This window comes from Pelmatolapia mariae, linkage group LG10_11 (genome assembly GCF_036321145.2).
Source record: "Pelmatolapia mariae isolate MD_Pm_ZW linkage group LG10_11, Pm_UMD_F_2, whole genome shotgun sequence".
NCBI classification, from domain to species: domain Eukaryota; kingdom Metazoa; phylum Chordata; class Actinopteri; order Cichliformes; family Cichlidae; genus Pelmatolapia; species Pelmatolapia mariae.
This window is the reverse complement of record NC_086236.1, coordinates 46,854,827-46,877,613: the sequence shown is the minus strand read 5'-3', so window position 1 is coordinate 46,877,613 and position 22,787 is coordinate 46,854,827. Positions and strand designations below refer to the sequence as shown.

The 22,787-nt window shown below is 40.0% G+C and overlaps 3 protein-coding genes across 3 annotated transcripts; all 3 read left to right on the top strand.

Moving 5' to 3' along the window:
- The first annotated feature begins 3,916 nt into the window (after positions 1–3,916).
- LOC134635421 (C-C chemokine receptor type 2-like) lies at positions 3,917–7,819 on the top strand. Its single transcript, XM_063484801.1, has 3 exons — positions 3,917–3,923; positions 4,919–5,053; positions 6,918–7,819. The coding sequence occupies exons 1-3, from the start codon at positions 3,917–3,919 to the stop codon at positions 7,817–7,819; spliced, it is 1,044 nt and encodes a 347-aa protein (XP_063340871.1).
- A 2,498-nt stretch (positions 7,820–10,317) lies between these two features.
- Positions 10,318–12,618, top strand: LOC134635420 (C-C chemokine receptor type 2-like). Its single transcript, XM_063484799.1, has 3 exons — positions 10,318–10,324; positions 11,354–11,503; positions 11,717–12,618. The coding sequence occupies exons 1-3, from the start codon at positions 10,318–10,320 to the stop codon at positions 12,616–12,618; spliced, it is 1,059 nt and encodes a 352-aa protein (XP_063340869.1).
- A 7,359-nt stretch (positions 12,619–19,977) lies between these two features.
- Positions 19,978–21,443, top strand: LOC134635419 (C-C chemokine receptor type 2-like). The gene is made up of 3 exons (XM_063484798.1): positions 19,978–19,984; positions 20,241–20,396; positions 20,545–21,443. The coding sequence occupies exons 1-3, from the start codon at positions 19,978–19,980 to the stop codon at positions 21,441–21,443; spliced, it is 1,062 nt and encodes a 353-aa protein (XP_063340868.1).
- Positions 21,444–22,787: the final 1,344 nt, after the last annotated feature.

Here is a 22,787-nt window from a genome sequence, read left to right as displayed (position 1 = left end):
CTCAACCCTTTTGCAACTTTGTACTTTTATGTTACTCACAGCAACAACTCCATCTCATTATCAGTCCATTTAAAAAATTTCCTCAACATTTTGCAGCGACGTTTCAAAGAGCCGGAAAGTAAATATGGGGCAGACAGGGCAGTCTTACGTTTCACCCATGCGCAATACAGGAACATAGCAGTTTCGATTGTTTCAGTGAGGATGAACAACTGTTCAGAAACGCTTGAAAACAATAGAAAATGCCGTTTTCAATTTTATCCGGGCTAGTATAGACGTAGCCATAGAAGGTCTTCAGGAGTTGACCCTTCACTCTGAAAGACCTGAATCTCTGCAGCAGGTACAGCCTGCTCTGCCATTTCGTGTTGAGGGCATCTGAATTACAAGTCCAGTCCAGTTTATTGTTCAGATAAACACCAAGGTACCTGTAGCTATCCACAGCCTCAATATCCATACCTTGAATGGTAAGTGGTTGCAGTGGAGGATGTTTGTGCCTGCGGAAGTCTACCACCAGCTCCTTGGTTTTACTGGTGTTGATCTGGAGGTAGTTCTCCTAGCACTAGTCCATAAAGTCTTGGGTCAGTTCTCTGTACTCCCTCTCATCCCCATCAGTGTTGAGGGCGACAATTGCAGAGTCATCAGAGAACTTCTGAAGAAAGCACTGGGTGGAGTTGTGGGAGAAGTCTGGAGTGTAGATGGTGAAAAGGAATGGAGCCAGAACCGTTCCCTGTGGCGCCCCCGTACTGCAGACAACCCTGTCCGGCACACAGCCCTGAGTTCTCGCGTACTGTGGTCGGTCGGTGAGGTAGTCCAGTATCCATGATGTGAGGTGATGGTCCACTCCTAAGTTCTCCAGCTTGTCCTTCAGGACCGTGGGAAGAATGGCGTTGAAGGCATTGGAGAAATCAAAGAGCATGATTCTCACAGTGCTCCCACCGGTCCACAGGTGAGAGAGGGAACGATGTAGGAGGTGATTGACGGCATCATCCACTCCAATGCCAGGTTGGTAGGCAAACTGAAGTGGGTCCAGTGATGATCTCACCAGGGTCCGAAGCTGAGCCAGCACCAGCCGCTCCAGGGTCTTCATCAGGTGGGGAGTCAGAGCCACCGGCCTGTAGCTGTTGAGGTCCTTGGGACGTGGAGTCTTTGACACTGGTACAACACAGGAGGTTTTCCAGAGCTGTGGAACTCTCCCCAACCTCAGGCTCAGGTTGAAGATGTGCTCGAACACCCCACACAATTGGTCTGCGCAAGACCTGACAACGCTTGAGCTGATGCCATCTGGACCTGCTGCCTTCTTCACTTTAATCCTCCTCAGTTCCCTCCTAACATGGCTGGTTGAGAAAGACAGGCCAGAGCCTTGTGGTGAATGGTGTCAGGGGTGGAACAGCAGCAATGGGGGTGGGTGAGTCTGCAGCCAATGTTGGAGACTGCATCCTGGATCAATCAAACTTGTTAAAGAAATGATTCAGTTCATTGGCCCACCTCACATCCCCCCAGGCAGAGAATTATTAACAGCATGTTAATAAAAGATTCAAAGAATATGAGTGACAGCTGTTGCTAGAATGAACAAAGTGTGTCACTGCATCCCCAAATGCAAGTTTAAACTGTTCCATGCAAGAAAAACTATACATTTACTGCACATATCAATAAACATGCCTGTTCAATTGCACATAAACACAAATATCTAATTAGCCAAACTCGTGGCAGCAACTCAGAGCATTTAGACCTGCACACATGGTCACGTCAACCTGCTGAAGTTCAAAGTGAGCATCATAATGGGGAAGAAATTCAGTTTAATTTCTGTTTACCATAACGTGGTTGTTTGTGCAGAGGGGCTGTTCTGAATGTTTCAGGAACTACTGCACTATCTATTCAACCATCTTTAGTGTTTACAGAGAATGGTCCAAAATAGAAACAATATCCAGTGAGTTGCAGTTCTCTGGTTGAAAATGTCTTGTTGATGGAGAAGACCCAGACTTCTGACACAGACAGCTGGCACGAATGCACCAGTAACTCAAATAACAACTCGGTATGACCAAAGTATGCAGAAGAGCATCTCTGAATGCACAACACTTCAAATCTTGCAGTAGATGTGTTACAGCAACAGAAGACCACATTGGATGCAACACTGTCAGATAAGAGTATGGGGAATGGCTTATTTCAAGAGTTTCAGTCGGGTTTCAGAGCTCATCACAGCACAGAAACAGCTTTAGTGAAGGTTACAAATGATCTTCGTATGGCCTCTGACAGTGGACTCGTCTCTGTGCTTGTCCTGCTAGACCTCAGTGCAGCATTCGATACTGTTGACCATAATATCCTATTAGAGCAATTAGAGCATGCTGTAGGTATTGCAGGTACTGTGCTGCAGTGGTTTGTATCATATCTATCTAATAGACTCCAATTTATTTCATGTAAATGGAGAGTCCTCTTCACACACTAAGGTCAACTATGGAGTTCCACAGGGTTCAGTGCTAGGACCAATTCTGTTTACATTATGCATGCTTCCCTTAGGCAGTATCATCAGAAGACATAGTATGCATTTTCACTGCTATGCTGATGACACTCAGCTCTATCTATCTATGAAGCCAGATAACACACACCAATTAGTTAAACTGCAGGAATGTCTTAAAGACATAAAGACCTGGATGGCCGCTAACTTTCTGCTTCTTAATTCAGATAAAACTGAGATTATTGTACTCGGCCCTGAAAATCTTAGAAATATGGTATCTAACCAGATTCTTACTCTGGATGGCATTACCTGGCCTCCAGTAACGCTGTGAGGAACCTTGGAGTCAAGGTTCCTCACGCTGTGAGGAACTTAGGAGAACCTTGGAGCATGGAACCAGAATTGAAATTCTGGTTCCATGCAAATGTGATAGCATCGTGCAGTTGCTATAGATTTGGTGGCAGCACATTCATAAAGACAAATCTCCAGTTTGTTGAACATCCCAAAGCTGGTCTGGTGGATTTAGGCTGTGGTGGCTGTGGAAGCCATTTGAGCACATTGAGCTTGTCATGTAAATATAATAGTGTGAGGTTATTTGAACTCACACATGGTCGGTGTTCCTGCTGGAATCAGCCATTAGAAGATAAAAACATTAGAGTGATGAAGAGTTGCATATAGTCAACAGCAATACTCAGGATGCTCAGCTGGTGCTTAATAAACCATGGTGAGGCAAAACACACAGAGTCTGCGTGAAAGTTACTGCATATATGTTCAGTGCAGACAGATATATAGTGCATATAGTTATATAGGTATACATGTAGTCCAAAAATCCCCCCGCCCTTTCCTATCACTCTTCATTATATCTCTTACAAAAAGGACCCAATATTATTGTTCTTTAAAGAAAATGAATGTGCAGCCACCAAATCTACAGCAGCTGCACGATGCTATCACATCAACATGAACCAAAATAACTGAGGAATGTTTGCAGCACCTGTTGAAGGTTAAAGTGGGTTCAACCCAGTATTAGTGAGGCATAATGGCTAAAGTCTCCTGTTAGTACAAAGCATATAATATGTAGCAGTGGTGTACATTAATGAGTCCAAGAAGAAAAACAAATAAAAATAGTAACAATAACAATAAAAATAAACTTTCTGTCACTTTTGGCAAAAAACCAGCAGTCATTTTGTCAAAGTAGAAATTTCTGTCACCATTTGCTGTGTTGTGCTTTGAACCATTTTCTGTCAGTCTAGATTTCAAGCAGACTCCTGATAAAGATCAGACTTGGGGACGTACAGGAAACAACATTTTTTTTTTCTCTTTCTGTTCTCATCATTAGCGGACTGCGGAACTTTTGATAGTTAGTTCATTTCTGCACATCTAAAGGGATCGCAGAAATAAACGGGGAAAGGGAGCCTTGAAGTGTAATTCCTGACTGGACCTGGTTGGAAGAGACATCACTGAGATATCACAATGTCAGGTAATTATCTTTCAACATTAATCCACAATTTAGACTATTTAAAGTGTCATGTTTTAAAGAGTTCTTGGACATTTACTTGGGTTATAAAGTATAATGTTTAAGGCTGCACGCATTGTCACAGAGATCTAAAACCAAATGTTGTGACTGAAACTCTGTCAAAGTTACTTCACGATTTCTAATTTCATCTTTAATCTAGAAATCTTATTTTTACTGTTGTTTTTTTTTAATAGTAGTTAAAAACAACACAACACTGCCACAATTCCTTAATACAACTTTTACAAGTGCTGTTATTTCCATCCATGTATCTGTTACTTTCAGAATAATAATGGTAATATTGTAAAATCATGGTAATAGTTGTAAAAAGTTTCATCACATCCAAAACAATGCTTACATAAAAAATTATAATAACACAGATAAACAAACCCAATGAAATAGTCGGTCATAGGTTTATTATGGAATACCATCCTCGTCTAATAATTTTTATCCTAATAAAACGAGTTATCAGATTTGTTACAATAATGGTGCAGGTTTAAATCATAGACAGTGTGAAGAAGATTTAAATCCTATTTTTATTTTTTAAAAAGAAGCATTTTATGGATTAACGATGTTCCCAATGACGGAGTACCAATGAGCACCAATAGGTGGCAAAATCAGCACCACTGTCAAATGACTGATGGCCAAACCAGCAGACGTGAATGGATTATTTGTGGTGCTCATAGCAAAGGAAAACCTCCTTTAAAACAGAAATATGTCATCAGCAATAGGTTGGCAATTCAGCTGGCACTTGATAAGGGTTGAAACGGCATTACGAAACCAAACCTAACACTTTGATGCAATGAGCATTCAAAAATAAATCAAGTTAACCTCCAACGGTAGCACGTGTTCACAGCAGTATAGAAGTCTTTGATATACTGTTATGCACCTTAATTGTCGTAGCCTGTGCTGAAATTAATATAAAAAATAATAATAGTAAATCTTTCTCTCTCTTGCTGCAGAAGAAAACACCACATCCTATGATTACTCTGAGAACGACACAGGCTTTCCTCCTACCTACGTGGGTGATGTAAAGGACTTTAACAAAGTGTTTCTCACCACTCTCTACAGTTTGGTTTTCATCATGGGCTTCATAGGTAGGTGTGTCCTCTTGTGTGTATATTATGGGGATTGGATTGTTTCTACACATTGCACAGACCTCCTTTTCTGGGAATTTCCAACTTGCGAACTTTTACCTATGTATGTAGGTGTGTGTATGTGAGACACGCAGATGGAACAGGAAAGAGAGAATGTTGTTCAACATGTAACAGTGTGACAGGTAGGGCTGGGCTATATCATACCGTTCACGGTAATACCGGTATAATGTTGGGCAATGATAAGAAAATGAAATATCACGATAGAATATGGGTAAAACGCGCATGCGCAGTGCCTTTGTTTTCATACGCACATGGCGGAAAAAGCATGGCGGTGACGGAGAATGAGAAGGGCAAAAGCGGATCTAAGGAGCTTGGAAAGAAAAGCGTCTGGACTTCTTTGAGTTGCTTGAAGACGTTTCACCTCTCATCCGAGAAGCTTCTTCAGTTCTAAGGGTCAAATGGTGGAGAGTCCCAGATTTAAACCCAGTGGGAGTTTCCCTACAAAGAGGGACAAAGGACCCCCTGATGATCCTCTACCTAATCACATGAGCCAAGGTGTGAAAGCGGGTGTGGGTCACAATCAGACAGGGTTTCGGGTGAGCTCATTGTGAAACCTGGCCCCACCCTATCATGTGATTTCCTGAGGTCAGATGGCCCAGGATGTGAGTGGGCGTTAAGGCGTCTGGGAAGGGATCTCAAAACTGGATTATAGATGGCAGACAGTTGGTGTCGTAAACCACCGCCTCTGTTCAAAGATGGTCGCTCACAGTGGACGTAAATGGCTTCTTTCACTCCTCTTTCAAACCATCTGTCCTCTCTGTCCAAAATGTGAACATTGGCATCCTCGAAAGAGTGATCTTTGTCCTTTAGATGCAGATGGACTTCTGAGTCTTGTCCCGTGGAGGTGGCTCTTCTATGTTGTGCCATGCGCTTGTGAAGTGGCTGTTTGGTCTCTCCGATGTAGAGGTCTGAGAAGACGCTGTACAGCATATACCACATTGTTAAGTTTGTTTGCTCCTTAGACTACGATGACCTGGATGACTGAGAACCTTCACAGCAAAAGTGGATCGTTGAATGAAACGGATGAACCAGAACTGGTTTGTAAAAATGCTGCAACTTCAGTGGTGTGGAACTGATTTAGCTTTCGTCTGTCAGATACACAACAAAGCACTATTTTTGCAAGAGCATGCTAGCGGACCGCCGTTATTACCATGTTTTTCCGAAAATACGGCACACTTAAAATCAATCCTTTTTATGAAAATCGAAAGTGCCCCTTATAATCCCGTGTGCCTTATGTATGAATTCTGGTTGTGTTTACTGACCTCGAACCGATTTTATGTGGTACACGGCGCTCGAAAATCTGTTAAATGTTTTAGTATGACTTTGCTAAGCTACGAACCCGCACCGCTTGATTGATTGTCACAGCATCACGGCTACCGTAGGCAGGAGCCTCGCGGAGTGATACATACTGTGCTTCAACATAATATTACCGTATTGTTTGTGTATAACCTCTTTTTAAGTTTTGTGGATATTATACATGGTTATGCTAAGGATATGTCGGCCAATTTCCACTGGAAATGCCTTTTGGTTAAACTGTCAGCAAGGAATTTGCATTTGCACTGTTAAATTTTTGTATAACTTTAATGCACATAAAAAACAGCTGCTTGTTTAAGTGAAAATACATTGATGGGGGTTTTTTTTGCACTAATAAAGTTGTGGAGTTGTAAAGTATTTTGTCTAGTGTCAATTATATCATCAGTCATATCGTTATCGGAAATTTTCAAATGTATATTGTGATAAATATTTTTGGTCATATCGCCCTGCTCTAGTGACAGGTACATATATTATGTCTTTTCTCCCAAAGGTAACGGACTAGTGGTGTGTGTCCTGGTGAAGCACCGCAATCAGAGCAACTTGACAGACATCTGCCTCTTCAACCTGGCTCTCTCTGACCTCCTCTTCGTCTTCACGCTGCCTTTCTACTCTCACAATGCCAGGGTCGGCCAGTGGACTTTTGGAGACTTCATGTGCCGTTTGATCTCCGGGTCTCACCACATTGGCTTCTTCAGCAGCATCTTCTTCATGGTTGTCATGACGCTGGACCGCTACATGATCATCGTGCACGCTCACAGGGTTGCACGTTATCGCACAAATAGGGCAGCCATCATTCTGACCGTGCTTGTTTGGATGCTGAGCTTGTTTGTCTCTCTGCCGGATTTTATCTTCATAAAGGCAATAGGACAGGAATCCCAAGGGGTGGAGTGTGACTATCCCGAGGAGAGCAAAGTCTGGGAGCATTACAGCCTGTTCACCATAAATGTGCTGGGTCTCATCATTCCCTTGCTGGTGATGGTAGGTTGCTACTCCAGGATCATTCCCACGCTGGTGAGCATGAGGACCGCAAAGAAGCACCGCATCGTCAAGCTGATCATCTGCATAGTGGTTGCATTTTTCTTACTCTGGGCTCCATATAACATTTCCCTTTTCCTGGAGTTTCTTCAGAAAAGAGAAATAATCTTCAGTGATAAAACCTGGGACAATAATATGAGGCTGTCAAAAACAGTGACCGAGGCCTTAGCTTACACTCACTGCTGTCTGAATCCCATCATTTATGCTTTTGTGGGAGAGAAGTTTATGAGACGAGCCTTGCAGCTGCTGAAAAAGTTTGTGCCTTTTTACGGAAGATATTTGTCAGACAGTTCATTCAGGAGAAGCTCAGTTATGTCCAGGGGCTCTGAAATCACCTCTGCTTCTTTGAAACTGTAGAAGGTGGAGTGCAGTTGTAATAGTTTTTGTCATGAATTTTTCACCCTCAGACCATTCAGTGTTTTTCCTGTTAGTTTTTTTGTTTAGTCACTTTGCCACATACAGCCAGTTTTATTCACCAGTGTCTCTCCTTTAAAGTTTGTCTGTACACCTTTAGATCCTGCTAATGTTGTTATGACCATAAGATTTCAGATGTCTTATAAACAACTGTATTCTGTTACCATAGCCATATGTTTTAGAGAATCTCATGTCTTTTCCAAACTCTGTGCAATGCCCTTTCTTCTTCTGCTCAGGTTTAATGAAACTTGCTTAAACTGAACCTTTTGTTTACAACAGTATTTGTAACAATCTGTTAGTTTATTTTTTGTCACACATCTTTAATGAGCTTGTGGAAAAGTGGTTTATTCAAATGTATGGAATTCTGAAGTTGGGTTTTAGAATAACTTTTGAAAAAAAAATGCTTTATGCCAGCATTTATAATGGAATTTGATTGGAAACAAACTTTCCAGTGTTGGTTTTTGTCTCACTTTTTAATATGTATATATATATATATAATATACAGTGGACTGACCTACTTTTGCTACCTTTTACTTTTACATTGTAAATAAATTCTTTTCATTTGCCTCAGTAACTTTGACCACCATTTCAGATGGGTTTTTGTTTTTGGTTTTTTTGTATCGTGCCTGCACACTGTACTGTTTTCCAGGTATTGATCTTATGCACGCTTATGTTTTGTTATGATACTTGTACCTGTACTTGCACTGTTCATGAATCAAGGCTGACATCGACTGATCTCTTGTCCTGATTTTGTATCAGAATTTTCTTAAGTCAAAACATTTTACTGCAAATCTTGAATTTACTTACAATAAAAATCACATTGGGTTCTTAATTGTCCCTGTGACATCGGGGAAGTACACTTAAGGGTAGCTTAAGTGGTCATATTCTACATTCATTCCATATGTTTGTATCTCAACTTGAACAAAGTTCAATTCCTAAAATTAAAATAACTCAAATAAAAACTTCTTACAACCAAAATATGTAGAAGAGCATCTCTGAATGTATAATATACATTAACCCAGATGTGCTACAGCAGCAGAAGACAACACTGGATGCCATTCTGATCAACAGATCAAGAAACTGAGGCAACAGTTTGCACTACATAGTTTGGACAACTGAAGACTGGAAAATGCTGTCAGTTCATATTATTCTTGAGTTCTGCTGCCATACTTGGATGGCAGGGACATGATGTCAGGTGTTAGAATTTGGTGTAGACAACATGAAAGGATGGATCGATCCTTCCTTGTATCAACAGTTCATGGTGCTGCTGGTGGTGTAATGGTGTGGGGGATATTTTCGTGGCAAAGTTTGTGACCCTCAGCACCAACTGCGCATCCTGAGTATTGCTGTTGACTATGTGCATCACTGTAGAGTTTCCATCTTCTGATGGCTGATTCCAGCAGGAGCACCCACCATGTCATAGAGTTCAAATCACCCCACACTGTTATTTTTACATGACAAGTTCAATGTGCTCAAATGGCTTCCACAGCCATCACAGCCTAAATCCACCACACCAGCTTTGGGATGTGGCTGAACTGGAGGTTTGTCTTTATGAATGTGCTGCCACCGGAGCACATTATGAATGTGCTCCGTTACCGGAGCTGAGAAAGTGAGTTATTCAGGAGAACTCTCAGCAGCATTAACTGCCCTGCTACTGTACCACCTTAATAAACCATGGTGAGGCAAAACATCTTGTGCTTAAGAGTCTGTGTGAAAGTTACCGCATATATGTTCAGTGCAGACAGATATATAGTGCATATAGTTATATAGGTATACATGTCATCCAAAAATCCACCCCCCCTTCCCCACCCTTTCCTGTCACTCTTCACTATATCTATCAAAAAAGGACCCAATATTATTATTATTTTAAAGAAAATGAATGTGCAGCCACCAAATCTACAGCAGCTGCACGATGCTATCACATCAACATGAACCAAAATAACTGAGGAATGTTTGCAGCACCTGTTGAAGGTTAAAGTGGGTTCAACCCAGTATTAGTGAGGCATAATGGCTAAAGTCTCCTGTTAGTACAAAGCATATAATATGTAGCAGTGGTGTACATTAATGAGTCCAAGAAGAAAAACAAATAAAAATAGTAACAATAACAATAATTATAAACTTTCTGTCACTTTTGGCAAAAAACCAGCAGTCATTTTGTCAAAGTAGAAATTTCTGTCACCATTTGCTGTGTTGTGCTTTGAACCATTTTCTGTCAGTCTAGATTTCAAGCAGACTCCTGATAAAGATCAGACTTGGGGACGTACAGGAAACAACATTTTTTTTTTCTCTTTCTGTTCTCATCATTAGCGGACTGCGGAACTTTTGATAGTTAGTTCATTTCTGCACATCTAAAGGGATCACAGCAATAAACGGGGAAAGGGAGCCTTGAAGTGTAATTCCTGACTGGACCTGGTTGGAAGAGACATCACTGAGATATCACAATGTCAGGTAATTATCTTTCAACATTAATCCACAATTTAGACTATTTAAAGTGTCATGTTTTAAAGAGTTCTTGGACATTTACTTGGGTTATAAAGTGTAATGTTTAAGGCTGCACGCATTGTCACAGAGATCTAAAACCAAATGTTGTGACTGAAACTCTGTCAAAGTTACTTCATGATTTCTAATTTCATCTTTAATCTAGAAATCTTATTTTTACTGTTGTTTTTTTAATAGTAGTTAAAAACAACACAACACTGCCACAATTCCTTAATACAACTTTTACACCTGCTGTTATTTCCATCCATGTATCTGTTACTTTCAGAATAATAATGGTAATATTGTAAAATCATGGTAATAGTGTTAAAACCTTTCATCACATCCAAAACAATGCTTACATAAAAAATTATAATAACACAGATAAACAAACCCAATGAAATAGTCGGTCATAGGTTTATTATGGAATACCATCCTCGTCTAATAATTTTAATCCTAATAAAACGAGTTATCAGATTTGTTACAATAATGGTGCAGGTTTAAATCATAGACAGTGTGAAGAAGATTTAAATCCTATTTTTATTTTTATTTTTTTTAAAAAGAAAAAAAAGAAGAAGCATCTAATGGATTAATGATGTTCCCAATGAGGGAGTACCAATGAGCACCAATAGGTGGCAAAATCAGCACCACTGTCAAATGACTGATGGCCAAACCAGCAGACGTGAATGGATTATTTGTGGTGCTCATAGCAAAGGAAAACCTCCTTTAAAACAGAAATATGTCATCAGCAATAGGTTGGCAATTCAACTTGCAGTTGATGAGGATTGAAATAACATTACGAAACCAAACCTAACACTTTGATGCAATGAGCACTCGAAAATAAATCAAGTTAACCTCCAACGGTAGCATGTCTTTACAGCAGTATAGAAGTCTTTGTGTAGCTTTTTAGACATACCGTTTTGCATCTTATTTGCCGTAGCCTGTGCTGAAATTAATAGAAATAATAATGTTAATAATAAATCTTTCTCTCTCTTTCTGCAGAAGAAAACACCACATCCTATGATTATCCATATTACTTTGACTTTCCTAACGACACAGACTTTTCTCCTACCAACCTAAGTGATGTAAAGGACTTCAAGAAAGTGTTTCTCACCACTCTCTACAGTTTGGTTTTCATCATGGGCTTCATAGGTAGGTGTGTCCTCTTGTGTGTATGCTGTGGAGATTATGGATTGTTTCTACACATTGCACAGACCTCCTTTTCTGGGAATTTCCAACTTGCAAACTTTTACCTATGTATGCAGGTGTGTGTATGTGAGACACAGATGGAACAGGAAAGAACGAGAATGTTATTCTACATGTAACAGTGTTACAGGTACACTTATTGTGTCTTTTATCCCAAAGGTAATGGACTAGTGGTGTGTGTCCTGGTGAAGCACCGGTATCAGAGCAACCTGACAGACATCTGCCTCTTCAACCTGGCTCTCTCTGACCTCCTCTTCGTCTTCACGCTGCCTTTCTACTCTCACAATGCCAGGGTCGGCCAGTGGACTTTTGGAGACTTCATGTGCCGTTTGATCTCCGGGTCTCACCACATTGGCTTCTTCAGCAGCATCTTCTTCATGGTTGTCATGACGCTGGACCGCTACATGATCATCGTGCACGCTCACAGGGTTGCACGTTATCGCACAAAGAGGGCAGCCATCATTCTGACCGTGCTCGTTTGGATGCTGAGCTTGTTTGTCTCTCTGCCAGATTTTATCTTCATAAAGGCAATAGGACAGGAATCCCAAGGGGTGGAGTGTGACTATCCCGAGGAGAGCAAAGTCTGGGAGCATTACGGCCTGTTCACCATAAATGTGCTGGGTCTCATCATTCCCTTGCTGGTGATGGTAGGTTGCTACTCCAGGATCATTCCCACGCTGGTGAGCATGAGGACCGCAAAGAAGCACCGCATCGTCAAGCTGATCATCTGCATAGTGGTTGCATTTTTCTTACTCTGGGCTCCATATAACATTTCCCTTTTCCTGGAGTTTCTTCAGAAAAGAGAAATAATCCTCAGTGATAAAACCTGGTACAAAAATTTAAGGCTGTCAAAAACAGTGACTGAGGCCTTTGCTTACACACACTGCTGTCTGAACCCCATCATTTATGCTTTTGTGGGAGAGAAGTTTATGAGACGAGCCTTGCAGCTGCTGAAAAAGTTTGTGCCTTTTTACGGAAGATATTTGTCAGACAGCTCATTCAGGAGAAGCTCAGTTATGTCCAGGGGCTCTGAAATCACCTCTGCTTCTTTGAAACTATAGAAGGTGGAGGGCAGTTGTAATAGTTTTTGTCATGAATTTTTCACCCTCAGACCATTCAATGTTTTTCCTGTTAGTTTTTTTTGTTTAGTCACTTTGCCACATACAACCAATTTTATTCACCAGTGTCTCTCCTTTAAAGTTTGTCTGTACACCTTTAGATCCTGCTAATGTTGTTATGACCATAAGATTTCAGATGTCTTATAAACGACTGTGAAAAGTGGTTTATTCAAATGTATGGCATTCTGAAAGTTGGGAATTTGATGTTAAAGAAACTTTCCAGTGTTGGTTTTTTTTCTCACTTTTTAAATATATATATAATATACAGTGGTCAGACCTACTTTTACTACCTTTTACTTTTACATTGTAAATAAATTCTTTTCTTTTGCCTCAATAACTTTGACCACCATTTCAGAAGAGTATTTGTTTTTGCTCTTTTTTTTTACTCTGCCTGCATACTGTACTGTTTTGCAGGTATTGATCTTATGCACACTTATGTTTTGTATGACACTTGTACCTGTACTTGGACTGTTCATGAATCAAGGCTGGCATCCACTCAGCTCTTGTCCTCATTTTGTATCAGAATTTTCTTAAATCACAACATTTTACTGCAGATCTTGAATTTACTCAAAATAAACATCACATTGGGTTCTTAATTGTCCCTGTGAGATTGGGGAAGTACATTGAAGAGCAGCTTGAAGTGGTCACATTCATTCTATATACTTTTATCTCAAGTTAAGCAAATTTCAGTTCCTAAAATATTTAACGGAGAAAATTCTGCATCAAATCATGAAAAGTGAAATTATCAAATTAATTTGTCCCAGATTAATTTATTAGACAAGTAATTGTTCGCTATCATAAAAGCTTTGTAGTTACTGATGAGCTTCTGTTAGCAGAGAATCAAATTTTTTTCATTTGAATACATTTTCCCTTTCCTATTTAAATCTAGTGATCATGCGTGATCACTAGATGCAATTGTTAAAAACGTACAGCAACAACTTTGTGTGAGAGACATGAAGTTGCAGGGAAGCACAAGTACACATATTTGCATAAACTTACCTTATACTTTTAGCTTATATTACCTTATACATTTCACTTCAGCAAGAGAAAGACTTTTTATTTTTTATCCCGTGCATTGACACAACACTGCAAGAGATAAACAGGTAACATAAGGCTCCGCAGGCTAGGCCCACTATGCTACCCAAGCCCGCCCCGGAAAATGAGCATGAGACACATAGCTGAAGCCTTACTGGCTCAGACGTTGCATCATGTGTTGAGGAACCAGGACACACTGATGAGAAGTGGGCTACTGAAGTATCAAGGCATAAGTGGACAAGCACTGAGAATAGATGTTGGAATGCTGCTACGTATTTAATGTGGAAAGTGGAAGGAGTTACATGAAGAAGATTTGGGATCTATGCATTTTCTGACACCCAATATATAGAGTAATGGCAAAATATCTGACAGCTATGTGTTTAAACATCCTTAATTGGCAACTGCTATCACAACTAGAGATTGATGAGTTACAACACAAATGATACGGCAAGGGGTGCTAACATGCCAGGTCAGGAGGGAGATATCATCACCCCACCCTCAAAGATTGGGCACCGAGCCCCAAGAACAATTAGTATTCAAGGCATTGAATACAAGAGCAGCTTACCTGAGAGACAGGCTCATAGCTAAGGTGGAAACCTGGACACTTCATGGTCGATTACCAAGATTACATTAAGTACACCTGAAAGTCTGCTAAAAGAGATGTGAATGCAGCATTTTAGACAATCCCAACTGCAACTTTCACTAAAAACAAGCAGCTGATCGACACCATGGCAACAATGATCCTTGAGATGTTGGCTACAAGATGAACAGCCACATAGAGCAGTGCTCTTTATGAAAAAGGAGATTAGAGGTAAAGATCAAGGCAGCACGGAGGGAGGTTAGCCAATTATAAGAGTGGCTTATATGTGTGCCTAAAGATGTGATAAAGAAAGGGATGTACTAAGAAGTGCAACTAGCTGCCAATAGCTTAGGCCTTAGGAGCTCCCCAGCAAGACTCAAAGTATTGGCTAGCTGCTTGAAGAGGTACATCAGAGAGACAGAAGCCAGTAGAAAACCCAGATGTTCTCCACTGAACCATCAAAGATGCAATCCCAGTGGCACTTCACTCCATAAATGTTTGGCAGTGGAAATGAATGAGCTGCTAATGGATGAGAGCTAGCCAGAACGGCTAACGGCTATAATAACTCAAAAAACTGATGTACTATTAGCTTTCAGTGTAAACTAGACATTCATGAATAAATAACAAAAACATATAGGCTATTTTAGTGTCAGTGTTTAGAAATCAAAGCTGGAAGGCTGCTGCACCTGTCCCTTTAAACAAGAGGTGAGTAGCACAGAAGGGCCCAACTGGAGTAACTTGTTCTGTACACAACATGACAAGTGACAACACACTCTTTAGCTTCTGACTTTCTCTCTGAGCTGTAACCTTACTTTTAAATGCATACATTTTTTCAGCGCAGTCTCATTTTCACAGTTCTGTTGCTAATCTTGACAATCTGTCTATTTCGCATTGGCCAATTTGTGAAAAACACACAAAATATTGAGAGGAGGAGGGATTTTGTATTTTTTATGGGTCAGAGTAATTTTTCATGTTGTTTTTGTTTTTGAGTTAAAATCTCAAACAATTTTTTTGATTATAGAAATGCACTTATTAACAAGCTGAACGTAATAGCTTTCTTTGAATCAGTTTTTCACTGTGATGCTAAAACCATGTGTTAGCTAGGTAAAAATGTTTACCAAGAGGTCAGCTTAGGTGACAACCAGGCCCCTGAGAATGAGAAATGGTTTTACAGTTATGTGTTTTTGTTTCTTTGTTGGATAAGCAGCTTGTATTAAGCCATATACCAATAGCTGGCCCACAAAGCAGGGCTTCAATGTGTTGTCTGCAAAAACTGATCACTCAAAGATTATATCTCTGACAATCCGGTATGCACATTTGTCATAAATGAGTTGTGTGACTAATGCACAGGTTTGCTAGATCAAGACTAGCAACCTTAAAAATAGGCAGCCTTTCCTTATCTGGATGATCTAGCATGCATCAAGATTTATAACGGAGAATACTTCACAGTCATCTTGATGTTGATGTACTTCTTTTTTACACTGACTTGCTCACTGTCGCTCAGGTTATCATGCATAAAAACAGTTTGTCTTTTAAAAGATACTTTTGGCCTTTTTGAAATTATATCAAGGATACATCAGTACAAAATGCAGTCATGGTGGAGCGTGCTGACTGTTCTCAGTTGTTTTTGTGATTTTTAATAAAGGCTACATTATTAAAGCACTTGTATTTAAATGAGGCAGTGTTTATTTCTAAACTTGTTTATGTCTCTATCTGAAAAAAATAGAGAATAAAATAAAGCCTTTTTTACATAACCAGGGACAACCAGCCCCATGATGGAATTGGTTGTCACAAAGTGTTAGAGTGTGGTAATTACTTTTTGTTACAGTTAATTGCAAACATGATAAGCAGACCCATTTTGAGCCAGCCCAAACCTTAAACTTCAACTTAATGAAGGAATTGGTATTTAAGGATGTTTCAATGATCAACAATTTTAGCAGTACTAAAAAGTGGGCCAACAGATGTTGGTCTATGCTGTAAGTAAAGGCAGACAGTAGGAGAGAAGCAAACAGACATAAACTGCTAAGAAAACAAGTTGAAGGCGATAATATGTACTGAAACAGCAAAGATTGACACGAACACACAGAAACACACTCAGTACTTGTGTTTGCTATAGAAATACTATAAATGGGCCTTTCTACATTCCAAGGTTGTCCCTCAGAATTACAGTCAGGTCCATAAATATTGGGACATCGACACAATTCTAACATTTTTGGCTCTATACACAACCACAATGGATTCCAAATGAAACGAACAAGATGTGCTTTAACTGCAGACTGCCAGCTTTTATTTGAGGGTATTTACATCCAAATCAGGTGAACAGTATAGGAATCATGACAGTTTGTATATGTGCCTCCCACTTCTTAAGGGACCAAAAGTAATGGGACAATTGGCTTCTCAGCTGTTCCATGGCCAGGTGTGTGTTATTCCCTCATTACCCCAATTACAATGAACAAATAAAAGGTCCAGAGTTCATTTCAAGTGTGCTGTTTGCTTTTTGAACCTGTTGCTGTCAACTGCCAGGATGAGATCCAAAGAGCTGTCACTACCAGTGAAGCAAGCCATCATTAGGCTGAAAAAACAAAACAAACCCATCAGAGAGATTGCAAAAACATCAGGCATGGCCAAAACAACTGTTTAGAACATTCCCAAAAAGAAGGAACGCACTGGTGAGCTCAGCAACACCAAAAGACTAGGAAGACCACGGAACACAACTGTGGTGGATAACCAAAGAATCCTTTCCCTGGTGAAGAAAACACCCTTCACAACAGTTGGCCAGATCAAGAACACTCTCTAGGAGGCAGGTGTATGTGCGTCAGAGTCAACAATCAAGAGAAGACTCCACCAGTGTGAATACAGAGGGTTCACCACAAGATGTAAACCTTTGGTGAGCCCCAAAAACAGGCAGGCCAGATTAGAGTTTGCCAAACGACATCTGAAAAAGCCGTCGCAGTTCTGGAACAACATCCTATGGACAGATGAGACCAACATCAACTTGTACCAGAGTGATGGGAAGAGAAGAGTATGGAGAAGGAAAGGAACTGCTCATGATCCTAAGCATACCACCTCATCAGTGAAGCATTGGGGTGGAAGTGTCATGGCGTGGGCATGTATGGCTGCCAGTGGAACTGGTTCTCTTGTATTTATTGATGATGTGACTGCTGACAAAAGCAGCACAATGAATTCTGAAGTGTTTCGTGCAATATTATCTGCTCATATTCAGACAAATGCTTCAAAACTCATTGGACGGCGCTTCACAGTGCAGGTGGACAACGACCCAAAGCATACTGCAAAAGCAACCAAAGAGTTTTTGAAGGGAAAGAAGTGGACTGTTTTGCAATGGCCAAGTCAATCACCTGACCTGAATCCGATTGAGCATGTATTTCACTTGCTCAAGACAAAACTGAAGGGAAAATGCAGCAAGAACAAGCAGGAACTGAAGACTGTTGCAGTAGAGGCCTGGCAGAGCATCACCAGGGATGGAACCCGGCGTCTGGTGATGTCTATGTGTTCCAGACTTCAGGCTGTGATTGACTGTAAAGGATTTGCAACCAAGTATTAAAAAATGAATGTTTGATTTATGGTTCTTATTCTGTCCCATTACTTTTGGTCCCTCAAGAAGTGGGAGGCACATTTGCAAACTGTTGTAATTCCTACACCGTTCACCTGATTTGGATGTAAATACCCTCAAATAAAAGCTGACACTCTGCAGTTAAAGCATGTCTTGTTCGTTTCATTTGGAATCCATTGTGGTGGTGTATGGAGCCAAAAATGTTAGAATTGTGTCGATGTCCCAATATTTATGGACCTGACTGTATGTTTTCCCACATAGGTCTAAATGTGTGCATGTGATAATTATAGCTTGATAGCTACAATTAGCTCCACTAGAGCTCCACTGTGAAGTAATTATCTGAGGTAGTTCACTGGGTTTTCAGTTCTTGTTTTTATTTTTGGGTATATTATGAAATATTTTCATGGCTATAGTTGCTTTCAGAGATGCCCTTCTTTATATTTTACCAGAGGTGCTGTGTTTTTGTTTAACACACCAGTCTCCAATTTTTTTTTAAAAAGCGCTAACATTACCTCAGAGGACTGGTTACTTTGTGACTTCATGCATTCACACCTCACATGTCTGTTTTCCAGTTTTTCCATTTTTTTCTGTGGAGTTTGGTGTTTTTGACCAAAAGAGGACTTTAGTTCCTCTTCACAAAGAGCTGCACAGCAGATTAAGCTCTAAAAAGACTTTAAATTTAACTTAAAGTTAAAATGTTGGTGATTTTATTTACTGTACTGTTTTGTGGCTGCACTGACACCGACAGAAGTTTGCAGTGAAGAGGAAGATCTGTGGTCTCTCACAAAGATCGATGGAGAGGGCGAGAGATTATTCTAACCTATCACAAGATTGTATTCAAACACAACACCCTCTCAAGTTTAAAATATCTGCACATGTCAGTAAAGCTGCAGTTAAAGTTATGATGGTGATTGGATTCTGTGTGTCGCTGTAGCCATCTCCTCACACAAAATGGCTTATAAACTCCAAACTGGAAATTTCTATTCACCTGCTAAAAAAAATACGACAGTTCCAACAAGTTACACTACAGATTTTTGCGTATGTTTTCCTAGTATCAACCCGGAGAAGACGTTGGAAATAAGACCCATTTTCTTATTATTTGAGGGTGGAATATTTGCTGTAGAGTAAAAATTGTGGGATTGTTTAAAGAATTTTTCTGTATCTCCCATTTTACTGGTTGATTAGTTCACTGTAGCCTTATCAATTACTCAACTGGAAGGAATTTGGGAGATTTCTAGAAAAAAAATTAATACATTCATAAAAACCTAGAAAAAAGTAGACAGAGTTATTTTAGCCATTTGATTTGGTGGAAGAACAGTGTCTCTATGACAACCAGTCTGACAGGAGATGGGTATTGAGGATTAACAACAAATAATAAAGAATTTAGATGACGGCAGCATATGTTGGGATGATTCGGTGTTTATAAAATCGCATTATTAATAAACCCTTTAACGCTTTAAGCAAAGTCCAACAGTCATTTTCTGAAGCTGTTAATATGTGTCCACATGTCCTGTCTTTCTCTTTAAAGTTTTATTGCTGTTTGGATGTCAAGCTATATCTTTAACTACAGAATCCTGATAAGGATCTCACTTAGGGCACATACACGAAACAACATGTGCACTTCTGTTTCTGTGGTCCTTATTATCGGACTGCAGACATCAAGACAGTTACTTCACCTCTGCATGTCTAGAGGCATCACGTCAGTAAAAGAGGAAAAAGGAGGCTTGAAGTGGAATTCCTGACTCTACCTGGAAGAACCTTCACTGAGACATCGCCATGGAAGGTTAATATATTTTACCAGCAATTCAGTATTTGGTTGTCTTACTTTGAAAATTGTTTGCAAAAAGGTACAAATTCTATGCATTGTCGCAATGTCATTAAAGTTCATCTTAAGGCTTTTGTATTTTTCTGTCATTTAATGTCCTATCATTTAACTCATATGAACTAAATAAGTTATAATAATTCAGGTTTAATTAACAGACCAAATCCTATTTTAGTGTAGCAGTGGTATCTTATGGATTGATGATGGTGGGAAATGAAGGGGTGAGAAACTTCCAAAAATATACCTGTGTGGGAAAATAAACCCTCATTTATCAATTATCTCTGAGGGGCCAAAATGCCAGGTAACGACAGTTCAGTCAATGATTATCAGTGGTTTTCTCAGAAAAGGAAAATCACCTTAAAAAAACACACAAAAGTAACCTTTGATTGGGCGACTACAACCAGCACTTTCTTCTCCTGTCCTATCCCCAACAGTCAGCAGCAGGTGTATACAGTAGCAGTTGTGTTTGTGTTTCCTAATAAATAGGCTCTAATCCCGATGCATGTGTGTTGTATCTTAATTGTTGACATTTTAAAAGCTTTTCTCTCCCTTTGCAGGAGAGAACATCACAGAATACACCACAATGTATGATTACAGCACTTTTTTTACTGACGATGGAAACTACACTCCTATCAGCTACAGCGACGTAATGGACTTCATCAGAGTGTTTCTGGCCACTCTCTATAGTTTGGTTTTCATCCTGGGCTTCATAGGTAGGTGCGTCGTCTTGTGTGTATATTATGGGTGTTGGATTGTGTTTAAATGATGTATGAAAGTGTGTGTATGTAAGAGAAAGAGAGATAATGTTGTTCTACATGTAACAGTGTGACAAGTACACTTATTGTGTAACTTCTCCCAAAGGTAACGGACTAGTGGTGTGTGTCCTGGTGAAGCATCGCAATCAGAGCAACTTGACAGACATCTGCCTCTTCAACCTGGCTCTCTCTGACCTCCTCTTTGTCTTCACGCTGCCTTTCTACTCTCACTATGCCAGGGTCGGCCAGTGGACTTTTGGAGACTTCATGTGCCGTTTAGTCTCCGGCTCTCACCAGACTGGCTTCTTCAGCAGCATCTTCTTCATGGTTGTCATGACGCTGGACCGTTACATGATCATCTTGCACGCTCACAGGGTTGCACGTTATCGTACAAAGAGGGCAGCCATCATTCTGACCTTGCTCGTTTGGATGCTGAGCTTGTTTGTCTCTCTGCCGGATTTTATCTTCACACAGGAAACAGAAGAGTACCAGAAGTTTGGATGTGACTATCCTGAGGACAGCAAAGTCTGGGCTCATTACAACCTGTTCACCGCAAATTTGCTGGGTCTCGTGATTCCATTGTTGGTGATGGTAGGTTGCTACTCCAGGATCATCCCGACACTGGTGAGCATGAGGACCTCAAAGAAGCACCGGATTGTCAAGCTGATCATCTGTATAGTGGTTGCATTTTTCTTGCTCTGGGCTCCATATAACATTTCCCGTTTCTTGAAGTTTCTTCAGGAAAAAGGAAAAATCCCACATGATGAAACTTGGGAGAAAAATTTAATGAAATCAATAATAGTGACCCAGGCCTTGGCTTACGCTCACTGCTGTCTGAACCCCATCATATACGCTTTTGTGGGAGAGAAATTTATGAGACGAGCCTTGCAGCTGCTGAAAAAGTTGGTGCCTGGTTACAGCAGAGATGTGGCAGACAGGAGAAGCACAGTTATGTCCAGATCCACTGAAGTCACCTCCACTTACATCTATGGAGGTCAGTTGTAGCCACAGTACTCTTCACCGGTGTCTTAGCTTCAAGGTCTGTCTGCACATGTTTAGACCATTTGAATGAACATAACCTGTTAGCACTGCCACCTGCTTTACAGAATTTCAAGTCTTTTCTAAACTCTGTGAAATGCTTTTCCTTCGTCTGTTCAGGCCAAATGAAACTTGCTGGTGCTGTAAACTGAACTTGTTGTTCACAGCAGCCTGTAACAGTTTGCTTTCTTCTTTTACGTGTTGTTAATGAGCTGTGGAAAAAGTGTTTCATTCAAATGTATCGCATTATGAAGTTAAGGTTTAGAAGCATAATTTCCACATTTCACATCATAATGGAATTTGATATGTTTATGTGGAACAAACTTTCCAGTGTTGCCAGATTTTATTATCTCACTTTTGTATTTCTGTACATTATACAGTGTGCTGTTTTTCATTCTAAACATATTCTAAAATAAACTTTGCTTTTTCTGATGTTTGTACAAAACCTGTACTTTCATTTACATATTTCAAGCTAATCTCGTTCTAAATTTCAAATATATGCAATTTCTCTTTCTTTTATAATTTCATGATTCCTTGTATTTGTAAGTACTCTGCAAATGGGGAGATCAAAGTCTTTCATGTACTCATCTCTCATCTTGTTTCTGTGTAACTGTTTTCTTAGGACAATAAATGATACAGTACATCTTGAACTTGAAATGAAAGTCATACACTGGGTCATTGAGCATTCTTGTCAGATTCCAAAATTACATTTGAAATATGTATATTTGGTAAGACATGTTAGGTAGTTTCAAATCAATGTATTTATGGTTGCAGCCACCACTAAACACTAGCATGATTTATTTCAGGCATGAACTGTGAGTAAGTTCAAGTAAAGTTGTGCAAACTACGCTCAGTCATTCCTGATGAGCTGAATTTAGTTTTTAGAAATCAGATTATTAAGAGGTATATTTGAAAGGAATGAAAAGGAAACTCCTCATTTGAATATATTTTTCCCCTTTTGTCTTTTCCCGCCTCATGTTAACGCATAAAGGGACATTTCTGAGAAAACCGCACCAACACCTCTTTGCAGGTTTAACACAATGCGGAGGAAACAGCAAAACCCAGAGTTCACGTTACCAGAAATGAGCTCCGCTGCAGGATTTGACACAAAAAGCAAGCAATGCATATTGGCAGGATGACATGTAAGCTCGGCGCGCAGCACAAGAACATACACATTCAGGAGCAGTGATTTTGGCCAAAACTGTGGTAAGTGTGTTCAAATTTTTGATTTCTAAACATTTAGTTTCAACTTACTAGACTTACTTCAGCTCATTCACCTCCTACACCCTTTAACCCACTGTGTAGTTGAGG